Here is a 24282-nt window from a genome sequence, read left to right on the forward strand (position 1 = left end):
CGGTGGTGGGGGAGTGGGGAGGCAAGGTAAAGGACCCTTCTTGCTGAGGCTGCTGTAAGAATTGCAGTGCGACCAGGGGTGGATGGAGAAAGCATTGGGGGCTGCAGGAGACCCACCTGGAGAGCAAGAGATGATTTCCCCAAGAGGGTTTGAATGAAACATGCAGTCAGCTGAGAAAAGGGGTGCTGGCCCTTTAAGGACAGGATTGGGAGGGTAGCACAGAGACCCTCAAGATTTAAGTAGGAGGTTCTCTGGACCTTCGTCATCACCACCCTTCCCCTAACTACTGTACACCTAAGGGGGTGTCCAGGGTCCTAGAGGCCGCTTGGTTAATTTCCCCATTCACAAAAGGGGAAACAGGCCTAGAAACCTGGGACACATTTCCCACAGTTACCCAGGGCCCTGGCATCCTGGTTCCAACTGCGCACAGTCTGGTCCCCAGAATCCTTTAGTTGGATCAGTTCCTCCTTCCCACTCTGGAGCCAGGGTCTGAGGAGGGAGGGCAGTGGTGTGTAAGAATTACTGGGTGTGTGTAGAGTGCAAGGATGCTCAAGTGTGGGTGACCCTTGGTGGGCAGCTGGACCAGAGGTGTCCAGGGTGCCAAGTGGGGGTGCCATTCTGTGGAGGAGTGGTTGACTCCCCCCTGTGACCCACATGCCCCACCACGCATGTGAGAGGGTGCTTGCCGGGAGGCAGCCGTGTGCGGCAAGGAGGCCAGTGACTGGTAAATAATTTATCAGGACAGCTGATAGTACCTCCCCAGAACTGCCCGTCAGCCCCCAGCCCCCCTCACCCCACGCACCTCCCACTGCCTCCCAACCCAAACCAGCTGGACCAGCTCTCCTGGTGCTCGCCTACAGGGCCCCCCCTCCTGCTGCCAGCCAAGTCACAGCCTCCAGGGCACCTTTGGGGAAGCGGGTGGTGGTGGGTTCTCAACTCGGAGACCAAATCGTGGTGGGCTTCTGGGCAGAGATGGCCCTGCAGAGTCAGATGTGGTCTCCAGCCACACCCATGTAAGTGTGCTGGGCTAGGGGGGCCGGTGGGCAGGGCCTGGGAGGGGCTCCTGGGGGACGCTGGCCTTTCCAAGGGGGTAAGAGTCCCAGCTGGCCTCTCCTATGGGCCCTGGGGTGAGTGAAGGGGACCCAGCAGCCAAGAGCCCGAGAGTTGTGGGAGATGTGAACCCCCACCTCTTCTTTTTGGGGGATTTTCCACCTGCAGGCTTTAAGCCCAAAGTCCAGCCTGGGGGTGGGGCTATCACAGGGAACGGGGATGGGTGATGGAGAATGCCAGGGTCCCCTGCTCCCACATTTGCCTCTAAAATCACCACCAGTGTTCAGGGCGGGGGCAATAGCTTGCAATCTAACAGAAAAGTTTAACAGCTTTCAAACTGGACATGACAACGGCAAAATCAAGCTGATCACCAGTTTAATGAAATGGCCACCAACTGTTCCTGGTGGCATCAGGCCATGGGCCATGAATGCTGTTCCTGTGGAGTTAGAGAAACAATGTCCAATGGGGTGGGCAGAGTATTTTACTATTTGAGATGTGAGAGCCTTTTAAGGTAAGGGGGTGGAGGAACTCCAGAGGTTTATAAAGAAAGGGGCTCCCCCCTCTAGGGACCCCGATTTGGTTCCTCACTCGTTTGGGTTCCCTGTTGCATTATGCATCAACTACAACCCTGTCTGCCTAGCAACGGGAACCCGATCTCACCCCCAGCAAGGGAGAGACAGGGAGATTACATCTTGGGGTTGAGACATCTGAAGGGGGACTTCAGCTCTCCCCCAAGGGCAAACCTATTAGCAGGGGGTCTGTGTTACCTTTGGCATAACCTGCAAAGCAGACTTCAGCCCCCTGCCCCAAATGAAATCAGGGACTCCCAGACTGATCTCTGGCCTCCTGGCTGCCAAGACAAGGGTGCCTGGACTCTCCTCACCCAATCCCCATGTTTCCTGAGAGCAATGAGTTATGATCCTGACTCAGTGACCTGAGACAAGTCTTTTCACCCTGTCTAAAGCCTCAGTTTCCACATCTGTAAAATGGGGACAGTGGTACTACTTACCTCCTAGGATAGTGAAGAGGATTGAACCAGTTACTGTAGGTAAAGCATTTAACAGCACCTGGCACATGATATGCACTGGCTGATGGTTGGCTGATTTTATTCTCCTGTGGACTGTCAACTCAGCAGAGTCAACTACAGCATCTCAAGGTCAGGGCGGGAGGGGGAGGGAGAGGCGGCTGTGGGGGCCTAGCAGAAGCCCCAAACCCCATCAAGCATGTAGAGCACTATAGAAAATAAGTGCGAAATATGTGCCACCTATAATGCCTTCACAGTGTGGCCAGGGAAGATCTGGGAGGCACCACCAGAGTTTGGGTGATGAGGCTAATGCTCACCCAACAGGGTTAGTGCTCAAATTAATAAATGTTTGAGGGCTTACCCTGTGCCTGCCCTGGGCTATGTCAGGGACAACAAACAGATAGATAAATCCATCTAGATATGGGCCTGGGAAGCACCCGCTCGTGGTCAGTGCTCAACACATGTGCGTGATGAGAGGCTGATGTGACCACAGCTGTCCCCTAAGTGCCCTGCCACCAGCTGCCAGGGAAAGCCCAGATGGAGCCAGAGCAGCCTTGTAAGCTGGGAAGTAAGGCCCCTAGATACGGTAAAGGAAAAAGAGGGCATTTTTTAGTTAAACCTTAAACAACAAGATCCCTCCTCCTCCCAGCTCAGAGTCCAGTGCTAGGCAGCATGACCTCATGACCCTTGCCCCCAGGGAGAAGGCAGCTCCAGAATTACTATGGCAATGGCGCAAGGGCGCAAGTGTCACACCGGGGTGGACACTTCTCTCCCCAGACTCCCTCAGCCCTCAGCACTTAAAGGATCCTGGGTAGGAGCCGAGGTCCAGAGAGGGTGTGGAATTGGAAAGAGACATACAGCATGTTAGGGGCTCTGTGGAATTCGAGTTTTTGTAGGAAGGGCTGGGAATGGTTATTATAACTAATCATAAACATTAGTTTTGAAGATCACTAAAGTTCTTACTAATAATTAACTATGCTACTGTATTTGGAGCCCTATGTCCTAAGTTTTTTCTGAAGGGATACTTTCTTATAAGGGCATCTCTCTGCAAGGTGAGATCTGGGCCCATTTTACAGATGAAGAAACTGAGGCTCAGAGAGGTAATATTAGGACTGTGAAGGCTTTTGACCTATGAAGGTCAGTGGGTCATGATCAGGGCTCTCTCCGCCTTCCAGAACCCCCGCGCTTTGCCCCGACTCCTCCCAGGTGCAAAGGGGAAATAGAGGGAAATGCTGGGCTTTAGATGGTTTCCAAGCAGCTCAGAGGGGCATTCCAGAGGTCTGTTGGCTGAGGGGTGGGGCCTGGGAGACCCGCCTCCGCACCCTTACCTCTCCCCGCAGGCCCATGGCCGAGAGCTCCCTCTACCGGCAGCGGCTAGAGGTCATCGCTGTAAGTGCCGCCCTCGGGGCGCGCCCTGCCCGGAGCCCTGGGCACCCCGAGCATTGCCCCTTGTCTCTTCCTCACCTCCCTTTCATCCCGGGGAGCAGGTCTAGCGCTGTGAAGGGGGAGAGGAGGGGCACCCTCATCTCCAGCCCTGCCTGGGGTGACACCCCCAGTTCCTCAGGCCCCCTCCGCTCCCCAATTCCTCTGTCTGGCCATCGCAGACACCCCACACTTTCAGATGCTCCATTCTTGAACCCCGGTCTCTCACCCACCCCATGTCTGAATCCCATCTCTCAGACCCCCGTCTCTCTGAACCCTGTGTCTCAGACCCTCACAGCTCGGTCCCTTCTCCGGATCTCCATTCCAAGGCCCCGCCCCCCCCCCCCACCCACAGGCCCCACCTCCGTAGCATTCCGGGTGCGGCCGCCCCCGCCCCGCCCCCACCCGCTGCTGAGTCAGCGCCTCCGCGGTCCACCCCCTCACTCCCCCTCCCCGTCCCGCGCCCCGACGTGCGCTCCGCGGCTGGCAGGACTGGCAGCCCGGGAGGCCTGCGAGCCCGGCGAGGAGGGAGGGAGGAGGTTGAGGCGGCGGCCCCGCCCGGCCCCGCCCCGCCCGACCCGCACCCCGGGTCCTCTGTGCGCAGGAGAAGCGGCGGCTGCAGGAGGCGATAGGCGCTGCGCGCCGGGAGCTGGAGGAGGAGAAACTCCGCGTGGAGCGGCTCAAGGTGGGGGACGGACGGAGGAGCCTTCCTGGCCTGGGCAATGAAGTAGGGATGTCCGTCAGAGCCTGTTCGGGGACCCTAGGCGCTTTTGTCTAATTTAGGGGGACAGTTGGGGGCATTGGGTCCAACGTTGGGGGAGGGCGTCTTTCCCCGCTTGGGAGAGTGGGTGGTGGCGGCGATGGGGATATTTGTTACCCTTTGGGAAGGGTATGGGGACAGTGGAGATATTGGCCCTGCATTGGGGTAAGGATGGGCCAAGAGAGACATTGATTTAACCTTTGGGGGTGTCTGTCCCAGTGTGGAGGGGTTGGGAGATTTTTTTTTCCCGGCTGCAAAAGCTATGGGCTTGTAATGGGATGTCTGTTCCATCTGGCAGTGTTGGGGGAGCAATAAGGGCATGTATCCCAGACTGAAAATATCTGTCCCGTCTGGATGGTTCTGGGGCAGTAACAAATCTGCCCAGCCTAGGGCATCGGGAAGGACCCTGCGTTGGGTGGGATGGTCCTTGTGCCCAGCCGGAGCTCCCTTCCCATGCTCAGAGGAAGTCTCTCCGAGAGCGTTGGCTAATGGACGGGGCAGCTGAGGGGCCAGAGCGGCCTGAGGGCTCCTCCTTGAAGGACCCCCCGTCACCTGAGGACCAGGCTCAGGCCCGAATCCGGAACCTAGAAGACAGCTTGTTCACGTGAGTGTGGGTGTAGCCCCTGCCTGCGGGCTTTGTCTGGCAAGACCCCAGGTGCACCTCAGGGGTGCATCCAATGAGAGTGGGGGTTCACTGAGCCTGCTGGCCTGGCTCCCAGCGTGTCCCTCTCTTCCCCAGGCTCCAGTCCCAGCTGCAGCTGTTGCAAAGCGCATCTACAGGTGCCCAGCACAAGCCCTCAGGCAGACTCACCTGGCGCAGACAGGTGAGGAGCCCAGAGAGCACATGATGGGGGGAGGATGTGGGCAACAGAGCCCCAAATAGGATCCTCCAAGTACAGTTTAAGGACAAGGTGCTCTGCTACTTCTTGGCTCTGTGGTTTTGCGCAAGTTGCTTTCCTTGCCGGAACCTCATTTCCTCATCTCTAAAATGAGAATAACATGCACCTGGAAAAGGTATGAGGCGGGCTGGACAAGATCATTGCTTAGAACCCAGGAAGGCGCAAAAGAAGGTTTGGATATGTGGTTGCTCCGATGGCCCAAATGCAGTCGGAGTATGGGCTTGGGAGGTGCTCTCGGATTCAGCCTCAAGAGGGGAAAGGGTCTCCATGAGATGCTCTTATGATTTAAGGATCCACATGGATTTTCATTCTTTTGATTTTTGTTTTGATAACACCTTTATTAAGATTTACTCCACTTGCCACACAACACATAGGCTTTGGAACACCAGGACAGGGGCACATTAAACTCTGGCTATCAGGGTTGTCCTTGATGTCCAAAGATCTGGCAACATGTACCCCTGGCCATAGTGAGGTGTGGGTTTTCCTCAATCCCCACCTCTCCCGGATGTCTTACCTTAGCTCCCAGGTGCTGTCACAGGGCAGAGAGGGAGCGACCTGTTCATTGCTGTGGGAAGCATTTGTTGCCTTTTTAGTATAAGCCAAGAGTTTCTGGCTGGAGATGGGCAAGGCAGGATTCCTGGTCCAGGGGAGCTCACTGTCCAAATGAAGAGATGGGGTGCAGGGTCTGTGAGGGGAGAGCCCTGTGTGGGGGGAGGTCACAGGAGGCACCTGAGTGAGGCTGAGAGCTCAGGGAAGGATTCCTGGAGCCAGTGGCTTCTGTGCTCAATCTGAGCGGGAACCAGGAGCAAACAGCCTGTGCAAAGACCTGGAGGTTGGAAAAAAAGAGGAGGCTGGTTCAGAGAACTGCAGGAGAAGATCCAAGGGCTTGGCCTAGGCACTCCGCCTGGCTGTCCCCAGTGCCTCTCCCTCCTCTACTCCCGTTACACTGACCCACTTTCCCCTTTTTTATGCCTTGACCTTGCCCAGTTCATTGCAGCCCCAGGGCCTCACTCTCTGGGTCTCTGTACTATGTCACCTCCCCCAAGAGGCCCTCCTGCTATACCTAAAAGAGGTACTTCATCACCTCTCCCAGGCACTCCCTAGCTCCTCATTTTTTTTCTACCATAGTCCTTCTCACTCCCAGACATTATGTATTTATTTGTGTTTATTTACCTTCCTCCTGACACTCAAATGTAACTTCCAATAACAAAAGGCTTAAGTGTCCTTTGTCTCAGTAGTTGGCAGAATAGGTCCCCAATACAGAGGGATGGCTGCACAGGCACACATTGATTAATCACCTTCTGTGTGCACGGTACTGGTGCAGAGGGCAATTAGACAGGTGAAGAAGGCCGAGTGCCATAGAAGTCGGAGGGACCATGGAGGGTGTCTGAGCTGGGGAAGGGGACAGGCATGGAGGGAGGCTGCAGGCAGAGACAGGGACTGGCCTGACCTTGTCTCTGCCATCCTGCAGGGTCACCGTCCTCTCTCCCAGCCCATTGTGGAGGCAAGTTCTGCCGGTGAGTGAGTGTTTCCCTCAGTCTGGGGTCTCAAGAGGAGAGGCCTGAAGCTGGGTGGCCTGAGCCTCACTCTGCCACCCCCTCTCTTCCCCTGACACCCCCAGGCCACCTTGATCTGAACAAGAGAGCCTCCCTGCCAGCCGGACCAGTGGGCGCATTCCTGGAGTCTCCCTCTGAGCTTAGAGACGAGGCTGTTGGGGTTCTGCCACCCCCAGGGCAGGTCCCTGGGGCTGCAGGGGCCTCCTCAGAAGCCAATGGCCCCTGCCTCAGACCCAGTCCCCCTCCAGGGGGGGAGCCTCATCAGGGTGTGGCCGCACTGGAGGGGGGCATGGGTGACGCCAATGGAGGGGGTGTGGTGCAGGTGGTATGGGAGGGGCTGAGGGCCACAGAGGACAGTGCCACAGGGCCCACGGGCCCGGAGCTGGAGGCTCAGGTGGAGGAGATGGTGCTGGAAGCCATTGGGGAAAGGCAGGAGGCCAGCCGCCCAGAGCTACCATCCTGGGTGAAGGTGGACAGGGGCATTGTGGAGGTGGTCTGGGAAGGGATGGGTGACCCGGAGGGCAGCAACTCAGAGGTGGTGCGGGAGGCGGGTAGGCGCCAGGAAGCCTTGCAGAGCAGCTCACTGAGGCTCCAGGGGGCAGCTTCTGGAGCGGGTGCTCCCAGGGGCATCCCTGATGGTGATGGGCCGGGGGGCTCTGGGGGAGAGGAGGGGTCCTTCATTTGGGTGGAGAGAGTGACCCTCAGTGAGGAGTGGGAGGAGCTGGTGGTGGAGGGTTTGGACAGGCCCAGGGTGCAAGGGAGGGAGGGAGCAGCAGAGAGCCTGCTGGGCTGGAGGTGGAGGGGAGGGCGGGGGAGACCTGCGAGGTGGATAGGAGCCGGGCAGAGGAGCCTGTGGGCACTGGAGAGCAAGGCAGCGAGGAAAAGGCAGGGGCAGAGCTGGACGGGGCCGAGAGGTTGCTGGCCGTGGGGAGGAAGGGAAGTGCAGACTCCTCAGAGCTGGAGAGGAGAGGACGGGAGGAGAAGCTGGGGACAGAGAGGGAAGGAGGAGTGGAGAAGCCCCTGATGGCAGTGGAGGGGCCTCTGGGGGCAGAGGAGGAAGGAGGTGTAGAGCCATTGGCAGTGGAACAGAAAGGTGAGCAAATGCTAGGGGCACAGAAAGAGACTGAGGGACCTTTGGGAGCAGAGAAGGGAGATGAAGAAAAGCTGCAGGCGACTGAAGATGCTTCGGTGACAGAGAGAAAGGAAGGTGAGGAATCGCAGTCAGTAGACAGAACAGGAGGTGAGGAAGCCTCGGAGGCCAAGAAAGCCCAAGAGATCAAGGAAGATCTGACTCCAGAACAGCAGAGAGAGTCTGGGGGAGGAAAGAAAGGTCAGGCAGAGGAGGTGAGGGAGGGAGGGGCTCCCTTTGGGGCCAAGGAGGAGTTGAGGCCAGAGGAGGAAGGAACCCAGCCCCAGGAGAAGCAGGAAGGCTCCCTGGAGGAAGAAGCAGCAATGCCCCAAACCCCTGCTGAGGGCCAGGGACCCTCAGGGGACCCTACCCCTCTCCTGGCAGAGACCCCAGCTCCAGAGCAGCCCACTGAGTGCCAGCCACTGCTTCAGGTGGAGGGGCCCAGGGCCAACCCCAGTGCCCACCCTGTGCCCACCTATGCGCCTGTGCGGCAGTCTGAGCCATGTGCCCCTCCTGAGGGCGAAGAGGCGAGTGGCCCCAAGCAAAAGACGTGCCAGTGTTGTGTGGTTATGTGAGTCTGCGCCCTCTGCCCAACACCCAGCTCCTCGCACAGCTACCTCGGCCTCCTGGCACCCAGCTAAGGGTCCCAGGCGCAGACAGGGCACCATGGGACTGGCCGCAGCCCCTGGGAGCCAGCTGGCCCACACATCCGCCTCCATCTGGGCTTCCAGACCCCTTGCCCGCTGCCTGTGACCCTGGCCCCCTTCTGTGACAAAGCCTTTATACTTGAAAATAAAACGTGAAAGCATTTGGACAGTTGGAGTGAGTGTGTGTGTGTGGCTGGCACAGAACCACCTCACCATCTCCTGGAGGGACACTGAGGGCTTCACTCTGCCACAGAGATGATGAGTCAATAACAGTTTGGACGCAGCTGCTGACAAAGTTCTCAAGCTATAGTAGCTATAAAAAAACATAAGTTTATTTTTCTGGGCTGCTCTGATCCACAGTCATTTGGTGGATCCACAAGTCCGTTTCTTGATCCATCCTCCCCGTGGGTGTGGCCAAAGCTGGGCAACAGGTGCAATGATGCTACAGCTCACGTGAAAGGGAAGAGAACAGAGGGGCCCCTGCCCAATCTGTCGGCATGCATCACCCTCCATTCCATCAGCGAGACTTCAGCCCATTCCTGCCTGAGCTTTGAGGGAGGCTGGGAGTGAATCTAACCAGCAGAACAGATTTGGGAAGACTTTCCCGGAATGCCACTCCAGATCTCATATATTATCTTTTGCTCCCTCGCCCATATATTCCCTGTAGGGCCAGGCCCTTCTCTGTTCGGGTCCTTCAATCTCAGCTCTTCCTGGCTGGGTCTCCTCAGGCAAGTGACTCAGCCTCATTGAGCCTCAAGTCTTCATCTGTCAAATGAGCACCACTCTCCTGGCCTGCGATCAGTTCAGGCCTGAGCCTGGGGCCTGGGGCTGGGGGGCCCAGGAGGCCCAGCTCCTCAGGTGTGGGCAAGAAGTGTTTCTCATACCCAGAGTCAAGCTGGGCGGAGGCCTCGGGGGGCTTCATCACCAGTACAGGCTCCATCTCCTCCACTTCAAGGATGGGTAAGTCCCTGAGGGGCTGGGCCTGAGGTACCTCCTGAGAAGAGGGAGGCTGAGATTCTGCACCTAATTTTCATAACCTTCACCACTCCCACCTGCTCCCCACTGACCCAACACCCGCTAGCCCTGCAGGAGGGCCCCAACCAGCCAGCCTTTTTGCTCACCTCCACATGGGGCTGGCTGGAAGTGCTGTTGGCAGGATCAGGAACCTTTTCCCAGACCCAGCGGGGCAGCACCTTGTATCGCAGGTGGAGACATCTGCACGCACACAGGTAGGGTCAGGACAGGGAAGCCAGGCGGCGGGTGCCCATGCCCAGGTCACAGACTCCAGGGACGTCACAGAGCCCTGCGGTAGCCCCTCACAACCACCACCACCACCTTCTTGCTGGAAGCTCAGCTAATGCCCAGCCACCCTCCCCACCTAGGCAGAGACCCACATGTCTGGCAGCCTCACCTTCTGGAAGTGGCCAGGCTCATGCCACATCCCATCAGGAGCAAGCCCCACAGGAGAAGGATACCGGGCAGAACTTTCCATTTCAGGGTGTTATCTGGTGGGGGGAGGGGCAGAAGCACGTTTGGACAGCAGGGAGGGGGAAGGGTCAGGTAGGTCTCATGGATGGGGAAAGTCTGGGGATGGGAGTGGGGCTTGTGAGTAGAGCAGTAACGGGTGATAGGTCAAGGTAAGGGGTGGGTGACAGGATCAGAGACACACACCCCCTGATAAGTCCATAGCAGTAGTTAGCAGGAATCAATTAGTCAATAACCACCAGGGCATCATCAATCAATAGCCACTGAGGCGTCATCAGTAACCACTCCCCCCAAGTCAAAAGGTTGCCCACTCGCTGAAGCCCAACTAATCATTCCACAGCCCCTTCAGACTGACTGAGCAGGCCCCCGCCCATGACAGCCCCACCCCAGCCCCCCTACCTGGTAGGTGAAGCTGGAGGCTGGGACCAGGTGGGCCCTCTCCTGAGATGGTGGATGCAGTCACCCATAGCTCACAGGGACCCCAGTGAAGGTTGGGCAGGGTGATGTTCCGGGTGCTGCCACTCACTGAAGGACACACCCAGAGAGGTTGGGGCAGTGGTCAAATCCTACCTCAGGGCCTTTGCACATGCTTTCTCTGTCCACACCACTCTCTCCTGGATATGCACATGTCTCCTTCCTTCAGGTCTTTGCTCAGATTTCACCACCTCTGTGAGGGCTTCCCTGACCTCACCACATTTAAAATTGTACCTCTTTCAGTACTCGCCTTCCCTGTTTCATTCTCTACCCTGCAGTTCTCACCAGCTGACACACTGCTTATTTACTTTGTCTATGCCTGTATGTCTGTCCTTGGAAAGTTAGCTCCCCAAGGATCATTCCCAGCATCTGGATCAGTGCCTGGCTCTCAAAAATGGTATATATTTGAACTGATGAATGAATGAATGAGCATCATCATATCCCTCACCCACACAGAACCCAGTGAAGGGAAAGGAGGGAAAGATATTTGGACCTCTCAAAACTGTTTCTATTTACTTTTTTTACCGAATTGCTTTTTTTTTTTTTTTTTAGCTAAGAGAGGAAGTAGGTTTTGGGTTTGTTATAGGATTATAGAGCCATGAACGTGGATATAATGCCATAGAAATAATGGCCATTGATATAGTACCTAGAAAGACAATTAAGCTAAATCATCAGGTGATACAAGGTAAGTTGCAAAACATCAGTCCTAAGATTCGGGGCCAAATTATAGCCTGTAACATTGTCCTCTTTTAATAATAATAATAATAATAATAATAAAATAAATATATATTTAGTAACATATATACAGCTTTAAACTTGATCTATATAGATTTTCACAAGGTACAATCATGGCAAAGTAATTATCTTAATAAATAGGCTTTTTCAGCTAGAAACAAATGCTGATGTCCTGATGTATTTAGGGATGAAATGACACCAAAGACTAGAAAAAAAAGTATTGAGGATAAATTAAAACAGGATTGGCAAGATGCAGGTAATTGCTGAGGCTGGGTGGAGATTACATGAAGGTGTGTTGTACCCTTCTCCCTACTTCCATATATACGTGAAAGGATCTATAATACCAAGTTGAAAATCTTCAAAAACAACTCTCTCTATGCTAACATATGTATGGAAAAATCTGGAAGCTGCATTGTCAGTGTCCATGAAACGAGGAAAATGTCAATATTCTTGGTGACATACTCCTTTAATGTGTCAGCTTTTGTAACAAGCGCAGATAAGTGTAATTGGGGGTAAAAGAGCAATAATAAGAGTTTTAAGAAGGAATTCGTGCTCAGAGTAAAAATTGGGCCTACACCCAATGGTACAAAAAAGAAAAATCATATGCAATCCTGTAATCCGTTGACATGGTGGGGAGTTACCTTTCATTTGTGTGCCTCTGCTTTGCTCAATGCTGGGTTTATTTAACAAAAAGTGGAACCATTCCATGGCATTTTGTAACCCTTTTGTCTTTTTCATTTAATAAAATATGACAGGCATCTTTCAATGTCAATAATATAGATCAGAGTCTTCATTTTAATGGCCAGATGATAGGCCATTACATTGAGAGCCACGTGGGTTATTGTCCACTAGGGAATTAATGATACCATGTGTTCTCCAAGGAGCTGAGAGGGGGGCCAAAGGGGCCTGTTTGGGGATGGAGTAGGGGGCAGGCTGATGGGGGGGTCTTGTAGCTTTGGGGCCAGGGGACAGTAAAGCTCACCATTCAAGCAGACAGACGGTCTGGTCCCACTCTGTGCACACAAGGTGTAGTGCGTGAGATGGCCCCTAAGTTGGTGCCTAGGGACCTCTCCCCACGCTACGGCGGGGGTCCCTGGGGGGTCATCCTGGAGTCGCCAAAGCATCGGTCCCTCCAGGGGTGCTGCGGAGAAAGCCAATGGGTCAAGGTCTGCTGGCGTCCCAGTATACTCCATCTTCCAGCCCTACCGCTTACCTAGTTCCTCTCTGAAACTCCAGACTGGGGGAGCAGGGGCTAAGCCCCGAGGAGAGACTGCTGTCACTGTGACCCGGTAAGGGACCCCTCCTTCGAAATTTCCTAGGTGGGTGAGAAGCAAGAACCGTTTAGAGTTGGCTCCTATTTGGTAGGAGTCTTCATCGGGGTCTCCAGAAGAACATACTAAGAGAAGGATTTGGGCAAAAGTAATTTTTCTGGGTGGTGCCCCAGAGAATACCAACTGGGCGATTGGGAAGGCGAACGGGGAAGAAAAGGCAGCCGGAAAATGGTAAACAATTACCAATCCTGCCAGCGACCTCTGGGAGGCAGCAGAGAGCGCACACCTGGGGCATCCCAACTGAAGGCGGGAGGGAGCTGGGGTATTTATCCACCGATGCTTATTAGTTTTTGCTGGAGGGCTGCCTCTGAGGGGCCTTAAATTTCCCAATACTTCAGTCTTCTGTCCAGGCAAGACTCTGTCTGAAATTTCTCACTCGTGTTCTCCACCAGGGGCAAACTCCCCAGTGCCAAACCCCAGCCCGGAACTCACTGCTAATCCCTGGACCTGAGTATCCAACAGTCTCATGGATGACTCCACTTGGATGAGCATCTCAGACATGACAAATGGGTTCCCCAAATTCTGCCCCAAGACTTCCCAACCAGCCTGCCTGCTTCTCTCCCTTCCTCAGTCCCCACCTGGTCCAGCCCACATCATCTCCCACCTGTACAGGCACAGTCCCTTCTCCAGGGATTATCAGCTCCGCACCCTGGCCTGGTCTTCCCCAGTCTGCTCCCCCACAGCAAGAGGGCATCTGTGGGCACCTGTATCGGGGTGCATCCCTCTGTGGCTCCCGCCTCACTCAGAGCAAAACCCAGAGTCCTCCCTGTGGCCTGCAGGCTTTGCACAACCTGCCCCATCACCTCCTTGCCCTCCCCTCCTCCCAGTTACCCCCTTACTTATTCCACTTCGCCACACCAACCTCTTTGCCATCCCTCTAACACATCAGGCATGTTCCTGCCTCTGAGCCTTTGTACTGTCTGTTCCCTGTGCTTTTCCCTCATACATCCTCCTGGCTCCCTCTGTCACCTCCTTCAAGTCTTGGTTCAAATGCCACTTTCTCAGAGAGGCCTTTTCTAATCTTTCTTTCTAAAACAGCAATTATCCCTCCTCCCCTTTACCCTGCATTGTTTTCCCCCAGTTACATGATGAATGTCCCTGTTTTTTGTTCTTATTTGTTTCATTGGTTGCTGGCCCCACAAGGATATCAGTTCCATGAGAATGGGGATGTTGCTGGGAGGGAGAGCGGTGTGATGGCTCAGGTTTCAGCCAGAGGGGCCTAACTATGTTGTTCAAATCCTGTTGCTACCACCTACTTGCTGTGTGGCCTCAGGAAAGTCGCTTAACTTCTCTGGGCCTCCTTTTCATCCGTTCATTGAACATGATAATAACAAACCTACTTTATAAGGAAGTTTGAATGATTTAATGCTTACTGTAAAATGGACTCCCACTGCCGTACTGTGCACTGGTGTCTGGAACATGGCCCAGCACATTATTCAGGTGGTCAATGAATATTTATTGCATATATTAATGATTCTTTAAGTATAATACTCCTTCCTACAGATCCACCTATCAGCCTGCTCTCCAACTGCTAGGATGGAAACCCAGATGTCCCGAGGCCTCACCTGGCAACAGAGCACTGAGGTTCCCAGGAGGAAGCCGGACCCAGCTGAGGTTCTCCAAGGGGTCCCCATCTTGAGCCCAATCCACCACGTACTCCTGCAGTGCCCCAGACCCCTGTTGCCAAGTCACCAGCAGATCCATGCTCCCAGCAACACTGCTGACTGTCACGTTACGCGGGGCAGAGCCTGGACCTAGAAGGTGTAGGGGGTGGGGAGGAGAAGCCTTAGCTGCCCACTCAGGAAGACCCGTCCTGCCTCTCTAGGGTACTGCTCAGAGGAAGTTCACAGCCTCTTACCCAAGCAGGCCAAAGACAGGTTGGTGAGAGGCTCCCAGCTTGTGGCATTGACAGCGGACACCCCAGCCCACTCCGCCTGGGCGGGGATGGAGGAGTTGCAGCAGGGAGTCCCATCCTGGGTCAGCCTCTGACCTTCCACATGGAACCACACTCTGTAGGCCACCTGCGCACAGCGCCCTGGGGCCTGAGGAAGGAGGGGAAGAAGGAGTTAGTATCCCCCGTTCATAAGGCACATGCTGTGTGTCTCGAGGAGGTCTCCCAACAAGCCCGCCGGTGAAATTTTTGTTGGCTCCACTTTACAGATGAGGAAACTGAGTCTCAGATGGGCTCCATGGCAGAGTTGGGGTCAGAACACAGTTCCAGGGCTAGGGCGAGGTAAGTGAGACACTTACCTTGGGTGAAAAATTGAAGGGACGAAGATACAAAAAACTTAGTAATCAAAATATATGAACCAAAACAAATAGTAATGCAAAAAAAGCCCATGACAAATAAAATACCAAGATTTCAAGTAAAGGCAGAGCCCGACCCGGCACTGTATGACTGCCTCACTTGCCTCACCCTAATCTGCCTGTACAGTTCTTAGGGATTTCAAAATTCCCACTGTTGTATGGAGGAGTAGTCATGTATAACAGACAGGATGGTACCCTCCACGGGGCTTTGGAGAAACTTGTGAGAATTTCTGGTTGCCGTAATGATTCTTATCTGATTGGTGAGAGCCAGGGATGGTACATAGTCCTAGAAACAAAAAATTGTTCCATGATCCTTGTGACTTTTTAATGTCATCTCCGCTAGAAACTTCTGCAGATGAAAACCTGTCTAATAATTTTAACTGATCTTAAAACCAAACTCCTTTTGAGGTATAAATTCAAAACTCTTTTGGGGACCTGGTTTTAATATTCACTGAATTTTAAAAATATTCAGAACATATGGGGACTTTCTAAGCAGTTTTTATTATCAATTCCCAATACAATCTGTGCTCTGCTAAAAGGATTTTCTAACGCGCCCTCCATCATCTCACCACTTTGAAGTTCCTGGAAACTGGGCTGTATGGCCTGGAATGTGATTGATTTTGGTAAATGTCCTGTTTGTGTATGGAAAGAATGCATGTTTTAGCATTCCTTATGTGAGTCCAGTGGGTTGTTGTTAATCCCATGTTCAAATATTCTACAGCTTGAACTTATTTTGCATCCATTTGTTATGAAATTTTTGTGAGGGGTGTGTTGAAATCTCCTACAACTGTTGTGGATTCATATATTTCTCCTTGTAGCTCTGTCGTTTTGTTTTATGTACTTTAAAGCCATGTTATTAGGTATATACAGATTTGGTACTCTTATATCATACTGGTGAACTGAATTTTTTGCCATTATGTATTAACTTTATTTCCCCTTTATTTTCTACTAAATGTTACAATTAGAACATTGTATTATATATACTTAAGAACATGCACATTCATAGATTATATTATGTATGTATTTCATTTCCATAGAGTAAAGAGGTGTTGTAAAGTACTCAGTATGGAATAGAGGCACTGAGGCTGTGAAGTGCTGTTCGGATGCCAGTTGTGCAGGGTTTGGGGCAGCCGTTCTATGTCTCATTTTTCTCATCTGTAAAGTTAGTTAATATAAATAAATGTGTAGGCTAGAACTTGGCACATAGTAAGTTCTCCAAGTAGTATGTATGGTTAAAACTAATGACATTAGATTGTGTGGCCCAAGAAGGTATGGGCCATGTTGTTTTGCTCCTTGCCATATTTACTATGAGCCAGGGCCTGGAAATGCCTGGAACATGGTAGGTGCTCAACATATTTAGATACATGGGGACTATGGCATCCTTGTCTGTCATCTCATAATTCCCTTTCCTTAACAGCATCTAAGCCCTTAGCACACTGTGCTACAATTTGTCAAGCTGAGTCTAGTCGTGCTTCCAAACCTTTGCACCTGCTGTCCCCCCACCCCCAGAACACCTGCACCCATCTTTAGGTGTCAGCTCAGATCTCTCAGAAGTAGCTGACATTGGTGGCGGTTTGCTCTGTGCCCAGCACTGTGCCAGGACCTCTCTGAACACCCCCTTCCTGGAAGCTTTAAAATAACCTCAAGAGGGCAGCATAGCAAGCTCTGTCTTGTTTACATCACTATTTGGGGTTTCCTGTCCCCACAGCTCACCTTCCACAGAAGCTGCTGGGGTTCCTGACCGCCTGGTGTCCCACAGGGGTTGCCTGATATCCACACATCTTTCGGAGCTGGCAAGGATGAGGAAAGTGGGTACAAGTGATAGGGGCCTGGTTGGACAGACTTCCAGGCAGGGGGAAGAGGGTATAAGGGCAGGCTTGGAGAGCCTCACCAGAGGGCAGGGTCTGGAAAGACAGGCTGGGACTCCATTCACTCCACAAATCTTCTTTCTCCATTCGGCAGCGGCCAGACACCTCATAGCCAGTGGCTAATTCCAGATTCTGGATCTCAACAGGGGCCAGGGGTATGGACGTCACTTCTGGTTCTAGCTGGGGTAGACAGGAATGAGGCCAAAGGTTGAGTTGAGGCTACTTGACCTTCTGTGCCAGCCTGGTAGCATAGGGTGACCAACTGTCTGTGTTTGTCCAGGACATTTCCAGGATGTGGGGCATTTGGTTTCAAAACTCAGACAATCCCTGGCAAAAGGAGACAAGTCGGTCACCCTGTGGGTCACATATAGCAATAGCAAATCAATTCTAGAATTATTCCCATTTTATGGATAAGGAAAACTAAGGCCCAGAGAAGGGACGTGACCTGTACAAGGTCACACAGCTGGTGAGTGTTAAAGCTGAGATCCAATATCCAGGCAGGCAACTTCCAAAGCCTGAATCTCAGTGTTACTTTGAATTTCATGAATCATGACAATGACAACTCTTCTATACAGGTGGCGTGTGCATCAAAAGCTGTAGTGGAGACAGTTGGTTATTCTCTCTATCCATTCTCTCTTAAGAGAGCCTCTGGGTATCAGTTGGGAATAAAGCTGCCAAAAATAAAGACTACATTTCCCTGCCTCTACTGTGATCAGGTGAGACCATGTGACTATGTTCTGGCCAATGAGATAAGAGGAAATGATATATGCAACTTCCAGGTGGTGCTCTTAATGGTGCATGGGCAGGTAGCTCAACTCCTTCTGGGTCCCATTGCTCTAGAGTTGTCTTCCAATTTCTTGCTGTGTGAGCTTGGTAAGTTGCTTAACTTCTCTGAGGTTTGGCTTCCCCAGTTATAAAACAGAGAGCTGAAAAGTATCTACTATATAGGGAAGTTGGTGGGGGACTCACCAAGATAATCTGTGCAGATTGTTTAGCTTGGGACCTGATACACAGCAGGTGTTCAGAAACATCAGCTGCTCTTATTAATTATTTCTGAGTGTTTACTGAAAACCAGGCCCTGCTCCTCATCTGCAAAATGGGTAGGTATAAAATGCAACTACCTCAAAGAGTTCTTGTAAATATTCAATAAAGAGCCTAGGACAGTATCTAGCACATATGAGATGCTCTCTACATGTCTTCTGTTCTTCTGTCATTCTTATTTTAAGCTTAAACATAAACATAAGGGACTTCCATTCAGTCACAGAAATGTTAGAGGAAGTTTATTGAGTTTCTCATAAATTCCATGTAAAACTGAGATTGAGCCTACATGGAATTCATGGATTATCTTGGGAGGCAGTTTTTAGCTGAACAAGATGTATGTACAGCAGAAGCTTTTTGGGTGGGATGTGGACAGATGCCAGGGGAGGGCGGGCTGGGCTGGGTCTCTGATTTGGGCATGACGGCCTGGGCCCTGCCCAGAAGAAGGTGGGAGGAAGAGGGCCCCTAACACTCACCAGGGTCCAGGCCATCTCCTGGCATCTTCGGTAGTGGAACTGGCAGATCAGGATCTTATGGGGCGGCCACACAGGGGGCTCCCATTGGATAGCAGTCTCCAAGGGGTCATCCTCTGGAAAGTCCACCTTGGGGCAGAGTCGGGGGGCATCTGGCTTCACTGAGAAAGGGGAGGTAGGGGAGCACTGAGCAAAAGCCTCCAGGGCTACCCACCCCACATAAAGCACACCCCCTCATCCCTGCCTGTTACTTCGGGTTTCCAGGTTCACGAAGACTGGGGACCAGAGAGGCTGGCCTGCCTCGGCTCCCCAGACAAGGAGTTCATCTGATGTGGTGAGCTGTTCTCGAGGAATGGTTACCCAGCTCTGGCGGGGGGGCACTGCCACAGTCCAGGTTCTGTTGGAATGGCTGTGAGGAGAGATGTAGGCATGGGAGTGGGGTGGAACATAATGTTATCAACTGTTCTGCCTGAGTTCAAATGCCAACACTGCTGCTGCAGAGCTGTGTGACCTTCAGCCTATGGCTTAACTTCTCTGTGCTTCAGTGGACAATGAAAGTGCAAGCTGAAAGGGCCAAACAGGAACAGAATCAATGAAATAATAAATGGAATGCATTTAGAGCAGCATCGAGTGCACAGTACATGTTAAGTGAACACTGGTTGTATTTATTGAGCACTTACTATATATATATATATATATATATATATATATATATATATATATATATGCACATTCACATTTATATGACTATACAGTCAGCAAATACATACTGTGCCAGGCACTGTTGTGGTTGCTGGAAAAAGGACTATGTCCAAAGCAAGCAAGGAGCTGCTCCCTGGAGCTGGTGTTCCAGTGGGAGGAGGCAGACAAGAAACACATAAATAAAGACTTGATGATGGCATACGCAATATAAAGAACAATCAAGCAGGGTAAAGAGGGTGTGGTGTGAGGATACGGTAAGGAGTGACAGTGCTATTTTACGTAGGGTGGTCAGGAAAGATGTCTCAGACAACCAGACATTCGAATAAAGGCCTGAAGGACATGAAGGCAGAACCATCCAGGACTAGAGGAAAGAGAGTCTTAGGAAGAGGGAACAGCCAGTGCAAAGGCCCTGGGGTTAATGTCCTGGTGTGTCTGAGGAACAGTGAGGAGGAAGCCCTATGGCTGGAGTGGAGTGAGGGGGTGAGTAGGAGGAGGGGAGGGAAGGCAGGTGACAAACAGATTGTGTAGGGGCTGGTGGCCTAAAGGAAGTATTTTGGCTTTTACTGTGAGTGAGGTGGGAGCCTTGGAGGGCTGGGAGCAGAGGGATTCCTCTACTGGGGCAGTCACAGGGCACCTTCTGGTGGCTGCAGAGGGGAGGACACACTGTATGGTTGAGGGCCAAAACCCAGCCCAGGCAGGAGCTTACAAGGTCTAGGCCACTGGTGATGGGGGCTGGACCAGGCAGGCACTGAGGAAGTGGGGAGTGCCAGATTCTGGATATGATGTGGAAGTTGGAGCCAGCAAGGCTTGCTGATGGATCAGATGTGAGTGAGAGAGAGAGGATAAGGACATCCCAAAGGATTGAATTTCAGAAGTTCAAAGCAAGGCCTTCATAAAAACAACAACAGAAACACAGGCGGTGAAGATGTGGAGAAATCAGAGCCCCCCTACACTGCTGGTGGGAATGCAGAATGTTACAGCTGTGGTGCAAAACAGTTGGGCAGCTCCTCATAAAGTTCAACAGAATTGCCACAGACCTAGCAATTCCACTCCTAGGTAGAGACCAAAGAGAACAGAAAATAGGAACTCAAAAACATGTACACAGAGGTTCATAGCAGTGCTAGTTAGAACCACCAAAAGGTGGAAACAACCCAAATGTCCATCAAGATATGAACTGGTAAATGAAAGGTGGCATATCCATACTGTGGAATATTACTCAGCCACAAACCTCAAAACTTATGCTGAGTGAAAGAAGCTAGACACGAAAGGGCACATATTGTATCATTCGGTTTCTATGAAAAGTTCATAACAGGCAAATGCATAAAGACAGAAAGCAGATCAGTGGTTGCTAGAAGCTGGGGGAGGGAGGAATGGGGAGTGATTGCACATGGGGACAGAACTTCCATTTGGGTGATGGTAATGTCCTGGAATTAGACAGAATTAAGTGGTAGTTGCATAACATTGTGACTGTCCTAAATGCCACTGAACTGTTCCATTTAAAATGGTTGTTTTGATGTTATGTGAGTTTCACCTCATTAAAAAAAGGAGGGGCCTTCTCTGACTCCCCCATCCTCTAACAATTAAAGTGAGGCCCCCTCTCTGGAGATGGAGGATGGTGATGGCTGCAAAACAATGTGAACGTACAGGCACATCTCCTTTTATTGTACTTCACTTTATTGTGTTTCAGGGATTTTCATTTTTTTACAAATCAAAGGTTGGTGGCAATCTTCTGTTGAGCAAATTTATTGGCACCATTTTTCCAACAGCATTTGCTCACTTCATGTCTCTGTGCCACACTTTGGTAATCCTTGCAATGTCTCAAATTTTTTCATTCTTACTGTGTTTGTTGTGGTGATTTGTGATCAGTGATCTTTGATGTTACTATTGTCATTGTTTTGGGCTGCCGTTGTTTTGAACTGTGCCCTTTTAAGGCAACAAACTTAATCAATAATGTTGTGTGTGTTCTGACCGATCCAACCAGCCATTCCCCTGTCTCCCACCCTCTCCTCAGCCTCCCTTTTCCCTAAGACACACAGTATTGAAATTAGATGGGTTAATAACCTGACAAAGGCCTCTAAGTGTCTGAGTGAAAGAAAGAGTCACACATCTCTCACATTAGATCAAAAGCTAGAAATGTTTAAGCTTATCTGGAAAGCCGAGACAGACCAAACACTCGGCTTCTTGCACCAAGCAGCCAAGTAGTAGATGCAAAGGAACATTTCTTGAAGGAAATTAAAGGTCTAACTGCAGTGAACACACCAATGATAACAAAGCACAATAGTCTTATTGCTAATATGAAGAAAGTTTGAGTGGTCTGGGTAGAAGATGAAACCTGCTACGACATTCCCTGAAGCCAAAACCTAATCCAGAGCAAGGCCTTCACTCTCTTCAATTCTGTGAAGGCTGAGAGAGGTGAGGAGGCTGCAGAAGAAAAGTTGGAAGCTAGCAGATGTTGGTTCAGAGGGTTCCAGAAAGAAGCCATCTCTAGAACATCAAAGTGCAGGGGAAGCAGCAAGTGTTGGTGGAGAAGCTGCAGCAAGTTATTCAGAAGATCTAGCTGAGATTATTCATGATGGTGGCTACACTAGGCAGAAGATCTTCAATGTAGGTGAAAGAGCCTACTATCGGAAGAAGTTGTCATCTAGGACTTCCATAGCTAGAGAGGAGAAGTCAATACCTGCCTTCAAGGCTTCAAAGGACATGCTGACTCTCTTGTTACAGGCAAATGCAGCTGGTGACTTTAAGTTGAAGCCAGTGCTCATTGGCCATTCTGAAAATCTTAGGGGCCTTAAGAATGATGCTAAATCTGCTCTGCCTTTGTTCTGGAAATGGAGCAACACAGCCTGGATGACAGCACGTCTATTTATCACATGTTTTAATGAATATTTTAAGCCAACTGTTGAGATCTACTGCTCAGAAAAAGAGGTGCCTTTTGAAATATGACTGGCAGTACACCTGTTCACCCAAGAGCTCTGACAGAGATGGACAATGAGACGAATGTTGCTACCATGCCTGGGAACACAACATCTATTCTGCAGCCCATGGTTCAAGAAGTAATTTCAGCTTTCAAGTCTTCTTATTTAAGAAATACATTTTGTAAGGTTATAGCTGCCGTAGATTGTGATTCCTCTGATGGATCTGAGCAAAGTCAATTGAAAACCTTCTGGAAAGGATTCACCACCCTAGATGTCATTAAGAACATTCATGATCATGGGAAGAGGTCAAAATACCAACATTAACAGGAGTTTGGAAGAAGTCGACGCCAGTCCTCACGGATGACTTTAAAAGGTTCAAGTCTTTAGTGGAAGAAGTCACTGCAGATGCGGCAGAAATAGCAGGAGAAGTAGAATTAGAAATGAGCAAACTGGAATAAATAAGGAGCTGCTTCTTAGGATGAGCAAAACAGGTGGTTTCTTGCGATGGACTCTGCTCCTGGGGAAGATGCCGTGAAGTTTGTTGAAGTGACAGCAAAGGATTGAGAATATTACAGAAACTCAGCCGATAAAGCAGAAGAGTTTGAGAGGATTGACTCTAATTCTGAAGTTCTACCGTGGGTAAGATGCTATCAAACAGCATCACATGCAACAGAGAAATAGTTCGTGAAAGGAACAATCCATCAGTGAGTCAAACTTCATTGTTGCCTTACTTTAAGGAATTGCCACGGCCACACCAGCCTTCAGCCACCACCTCCCTGATCAGGCAGCAGCCATCAGCCTCGAGGCAAGACCCTCCACCAGCAAAAGCATTATGACTTGCTGAAAGCTCAGATGATGGTTAGCAGGGTTTTTTTAGCAATAAAGTATTTTTTTAATTACGGTATCAACTTTTTTTTTAGACATAATGCTATTGCACACCTAACAGACTACAGGATAATGTGAACATAGCTTTTATGCACACTGGGAAAGCAAAAACTTCATTTGACTGGCTTTAATGCCATATTTGCCCTACTGGGGTGGTGTGGACTGAATCCACAATGCTTGTACTTATTGCCACTGAACTGTCCACTTAAAAATGGTTGAGAAATAAAGATGGTAAATTGTATTGTGTATTCTACTACCATTAGAATAAAAATCTCCTTCCCGCCTTTCAAAGCCCCTTTGACTCTTCCTTTGCTTTGACAAATTTGAAATGAATTCTAGTTTCCAGATGTGATTCATCATGAAGGAACGCCTCTTCCTCTCAAGACTGTGGGCTCCATGAGGGCCAGGCTTTCTGTCTGCCTCTTTCATTGCTACATCCCCAGCACTAGACCAAATGATCTCTTTGTATACTCAGAGAAGTTAAGCTACTGGCCTAAGGTCACACAGCAGTAAAAACAGCTTCTAATTATTAGGCATTTTCTCTATGCCAAATGCCTAACACGTTGAACCCTCAGAACCAAGCCCGGGAAGGAGGCAGTTTCTATTATTATTGCCCTCTGATAGACGAGGCAACAAGGGCTCAGAGAGGGAAAGGGAGTGGTCCAGGGTCAACAGCTGGGAAATGAGGAGACCTGGAATTGAAGGGCTTGAGAGTGGAGGAAGGCTGGAAAGGGGGCAGGGCTACTGGGTCTTCTCAACTGGAGAAGGCTGAGACCTGCGTGGCCACCCCTCCAAAGCCTCAGTTCCCCCAGGTCGCCCTGTTGTACTCACTACTTCTGGCTCTGGAGATGCAGTGTGGAGGGGGCTCCCAGGTTCCCAAGAGGCTCCCAGGAGCAGTTCAGGTCGCCCAAGGGTGCAATTCCATAGCACTGCAGTGGCCCAGGGCTGCCTGAGGAGTTGGGCGGGAGGGTCCCAGGGAAGGGGGTCAATACCCCCAGCCTCTTGCACACCCCAGAACCTGAACTGGCCCTTACTTCTGACAACTGTGGAGGGCGATCCACGGTCCCTTACGGAAGTGAGCAGCAGGAAGGGGGCGCCGGGCACCCCTACCCTGGCTTTGGACATAACTCCTCCCCTCCCTCAGCCAGCCACATCCTGTTACCACCCCAAACGCCGCCACCCCCACCCTCCACCTCCCGGGCTCTGGCTCCCACCACGCTGCTCGCGTGCCCCTTCCCCAACTCCTTGCTCCGCCCGCGCCTGCCCCGGAGCTCGGTCATTCATTCTGCAAACACGTGGATCACCCTGGAGGGCCCGCGCTTACCCGCAGAGCGCTCGCACGAGCTCGTCCCAGAACTCACCGTGGGGCCGAGCCCGTTGGAACAGCAGTAACAGAAGCAGCGCCAGCTGCGGCAGCTGCCGGAATAGGGCGGCCCGGGTACCCCGCATGGCGCACCCCGCTCCGGCCCCGCGCGGCCGTGCAACTCCAGCCGCGCCGCTCGCCTCGCTCTCCAGCCGCAGCTCCCGGGCCGCGACGGGAAGCGCAGCCTCGCCTCCCGGCCGCCTCCGCACCTTGCGCCGC

General features: G+C 51.6%; 2 protein-coding genes across 4 annotated transcripts; one reads left to right on the forward strand and one right to left on the reverse strand.

The window, feature by feature from the left end:
* The first annotated feature begins 776 nt into the window (after positions 1 to 776).
* PALM3 (paralemmin 3) lies at positions 777 to 8656 on the forward strand. The gene is given in 8 exon segments (XM_017670734.3): positions 777 to 1013; positions 3415 to 3463; positions 4101 to 4181; positions 4718 to 4860; positions 4996 to 5080; positions 6627 to 6672; positions 6777 to 7499; positions 7502 to 8656. Coding segments are annotated over 8 exon segments (2082 nt in total). The 5' UTR covers positions 777 to 972; the 3' UTR covers positions 8416 to 8656.
* On the reverse strand, positions 5165 to 24278 carry IL27RA (interleukin 27 receptor subunit alpha). 3 transcript variants are annotated; one of them, XM_073219992.1, is made up of 14 exons: positions 24062 to 24278; positions 23532 to 23649; positions 18450 to 18607; positions 18202 to 18359; positions 16711 to 16867; positions 16533 to 16609; positions 14371 to 14554; positions 14078 to 14266; positions 12395 to 12496; positions 12164 to 12322; positions 10372 to 10497; positions 9899 to 9992; positions 9609 to 9702; positions 5165 to 5981 (listed from the first exon to the last, which is right to left on the reverse strand). In XM_073219992.1, the coding sequence occupies exons 1-14, from the start codon at positions 24147 to 24149 to the stop codon at positions 5808 to 5810; spliced, it is 1878 nt and encodes a 625-aa protein (XP_073076093.1). In that variant the 5' UTR covers positions 24150 to 24278; the 3' UTR covers positions 5165 to 5807. The 3 variants fall into 3 exon arrangements, with proteins under 3 accessions (XP_073076093.1, XP_036874746.2, XP_017526189.3); XM_037018851.2 differs by lacking the exon at positions 5165 to 5981 and adding an exon at positions 8802 to 8929; XM_017670700.3 differs by lacking the exon at positions 5165 to 5981 and adding an exon at positions 8802 to 9481.
* Positions 24279 to 24282: the final 4 nt, after the last annotated feature.

Source organism: Manis javanica, chromosome 13 (assembly GCF_040802235.1).
Source record: "Manis javanica isolate MJ-LG chromosome 13, MJ_LKY, whole genome shotgun sequence".
NCBI lineage: Eukaryota > Metazoa > Chordata > Mammalia > Pholidota > Manidae > Manis > Manis javanica.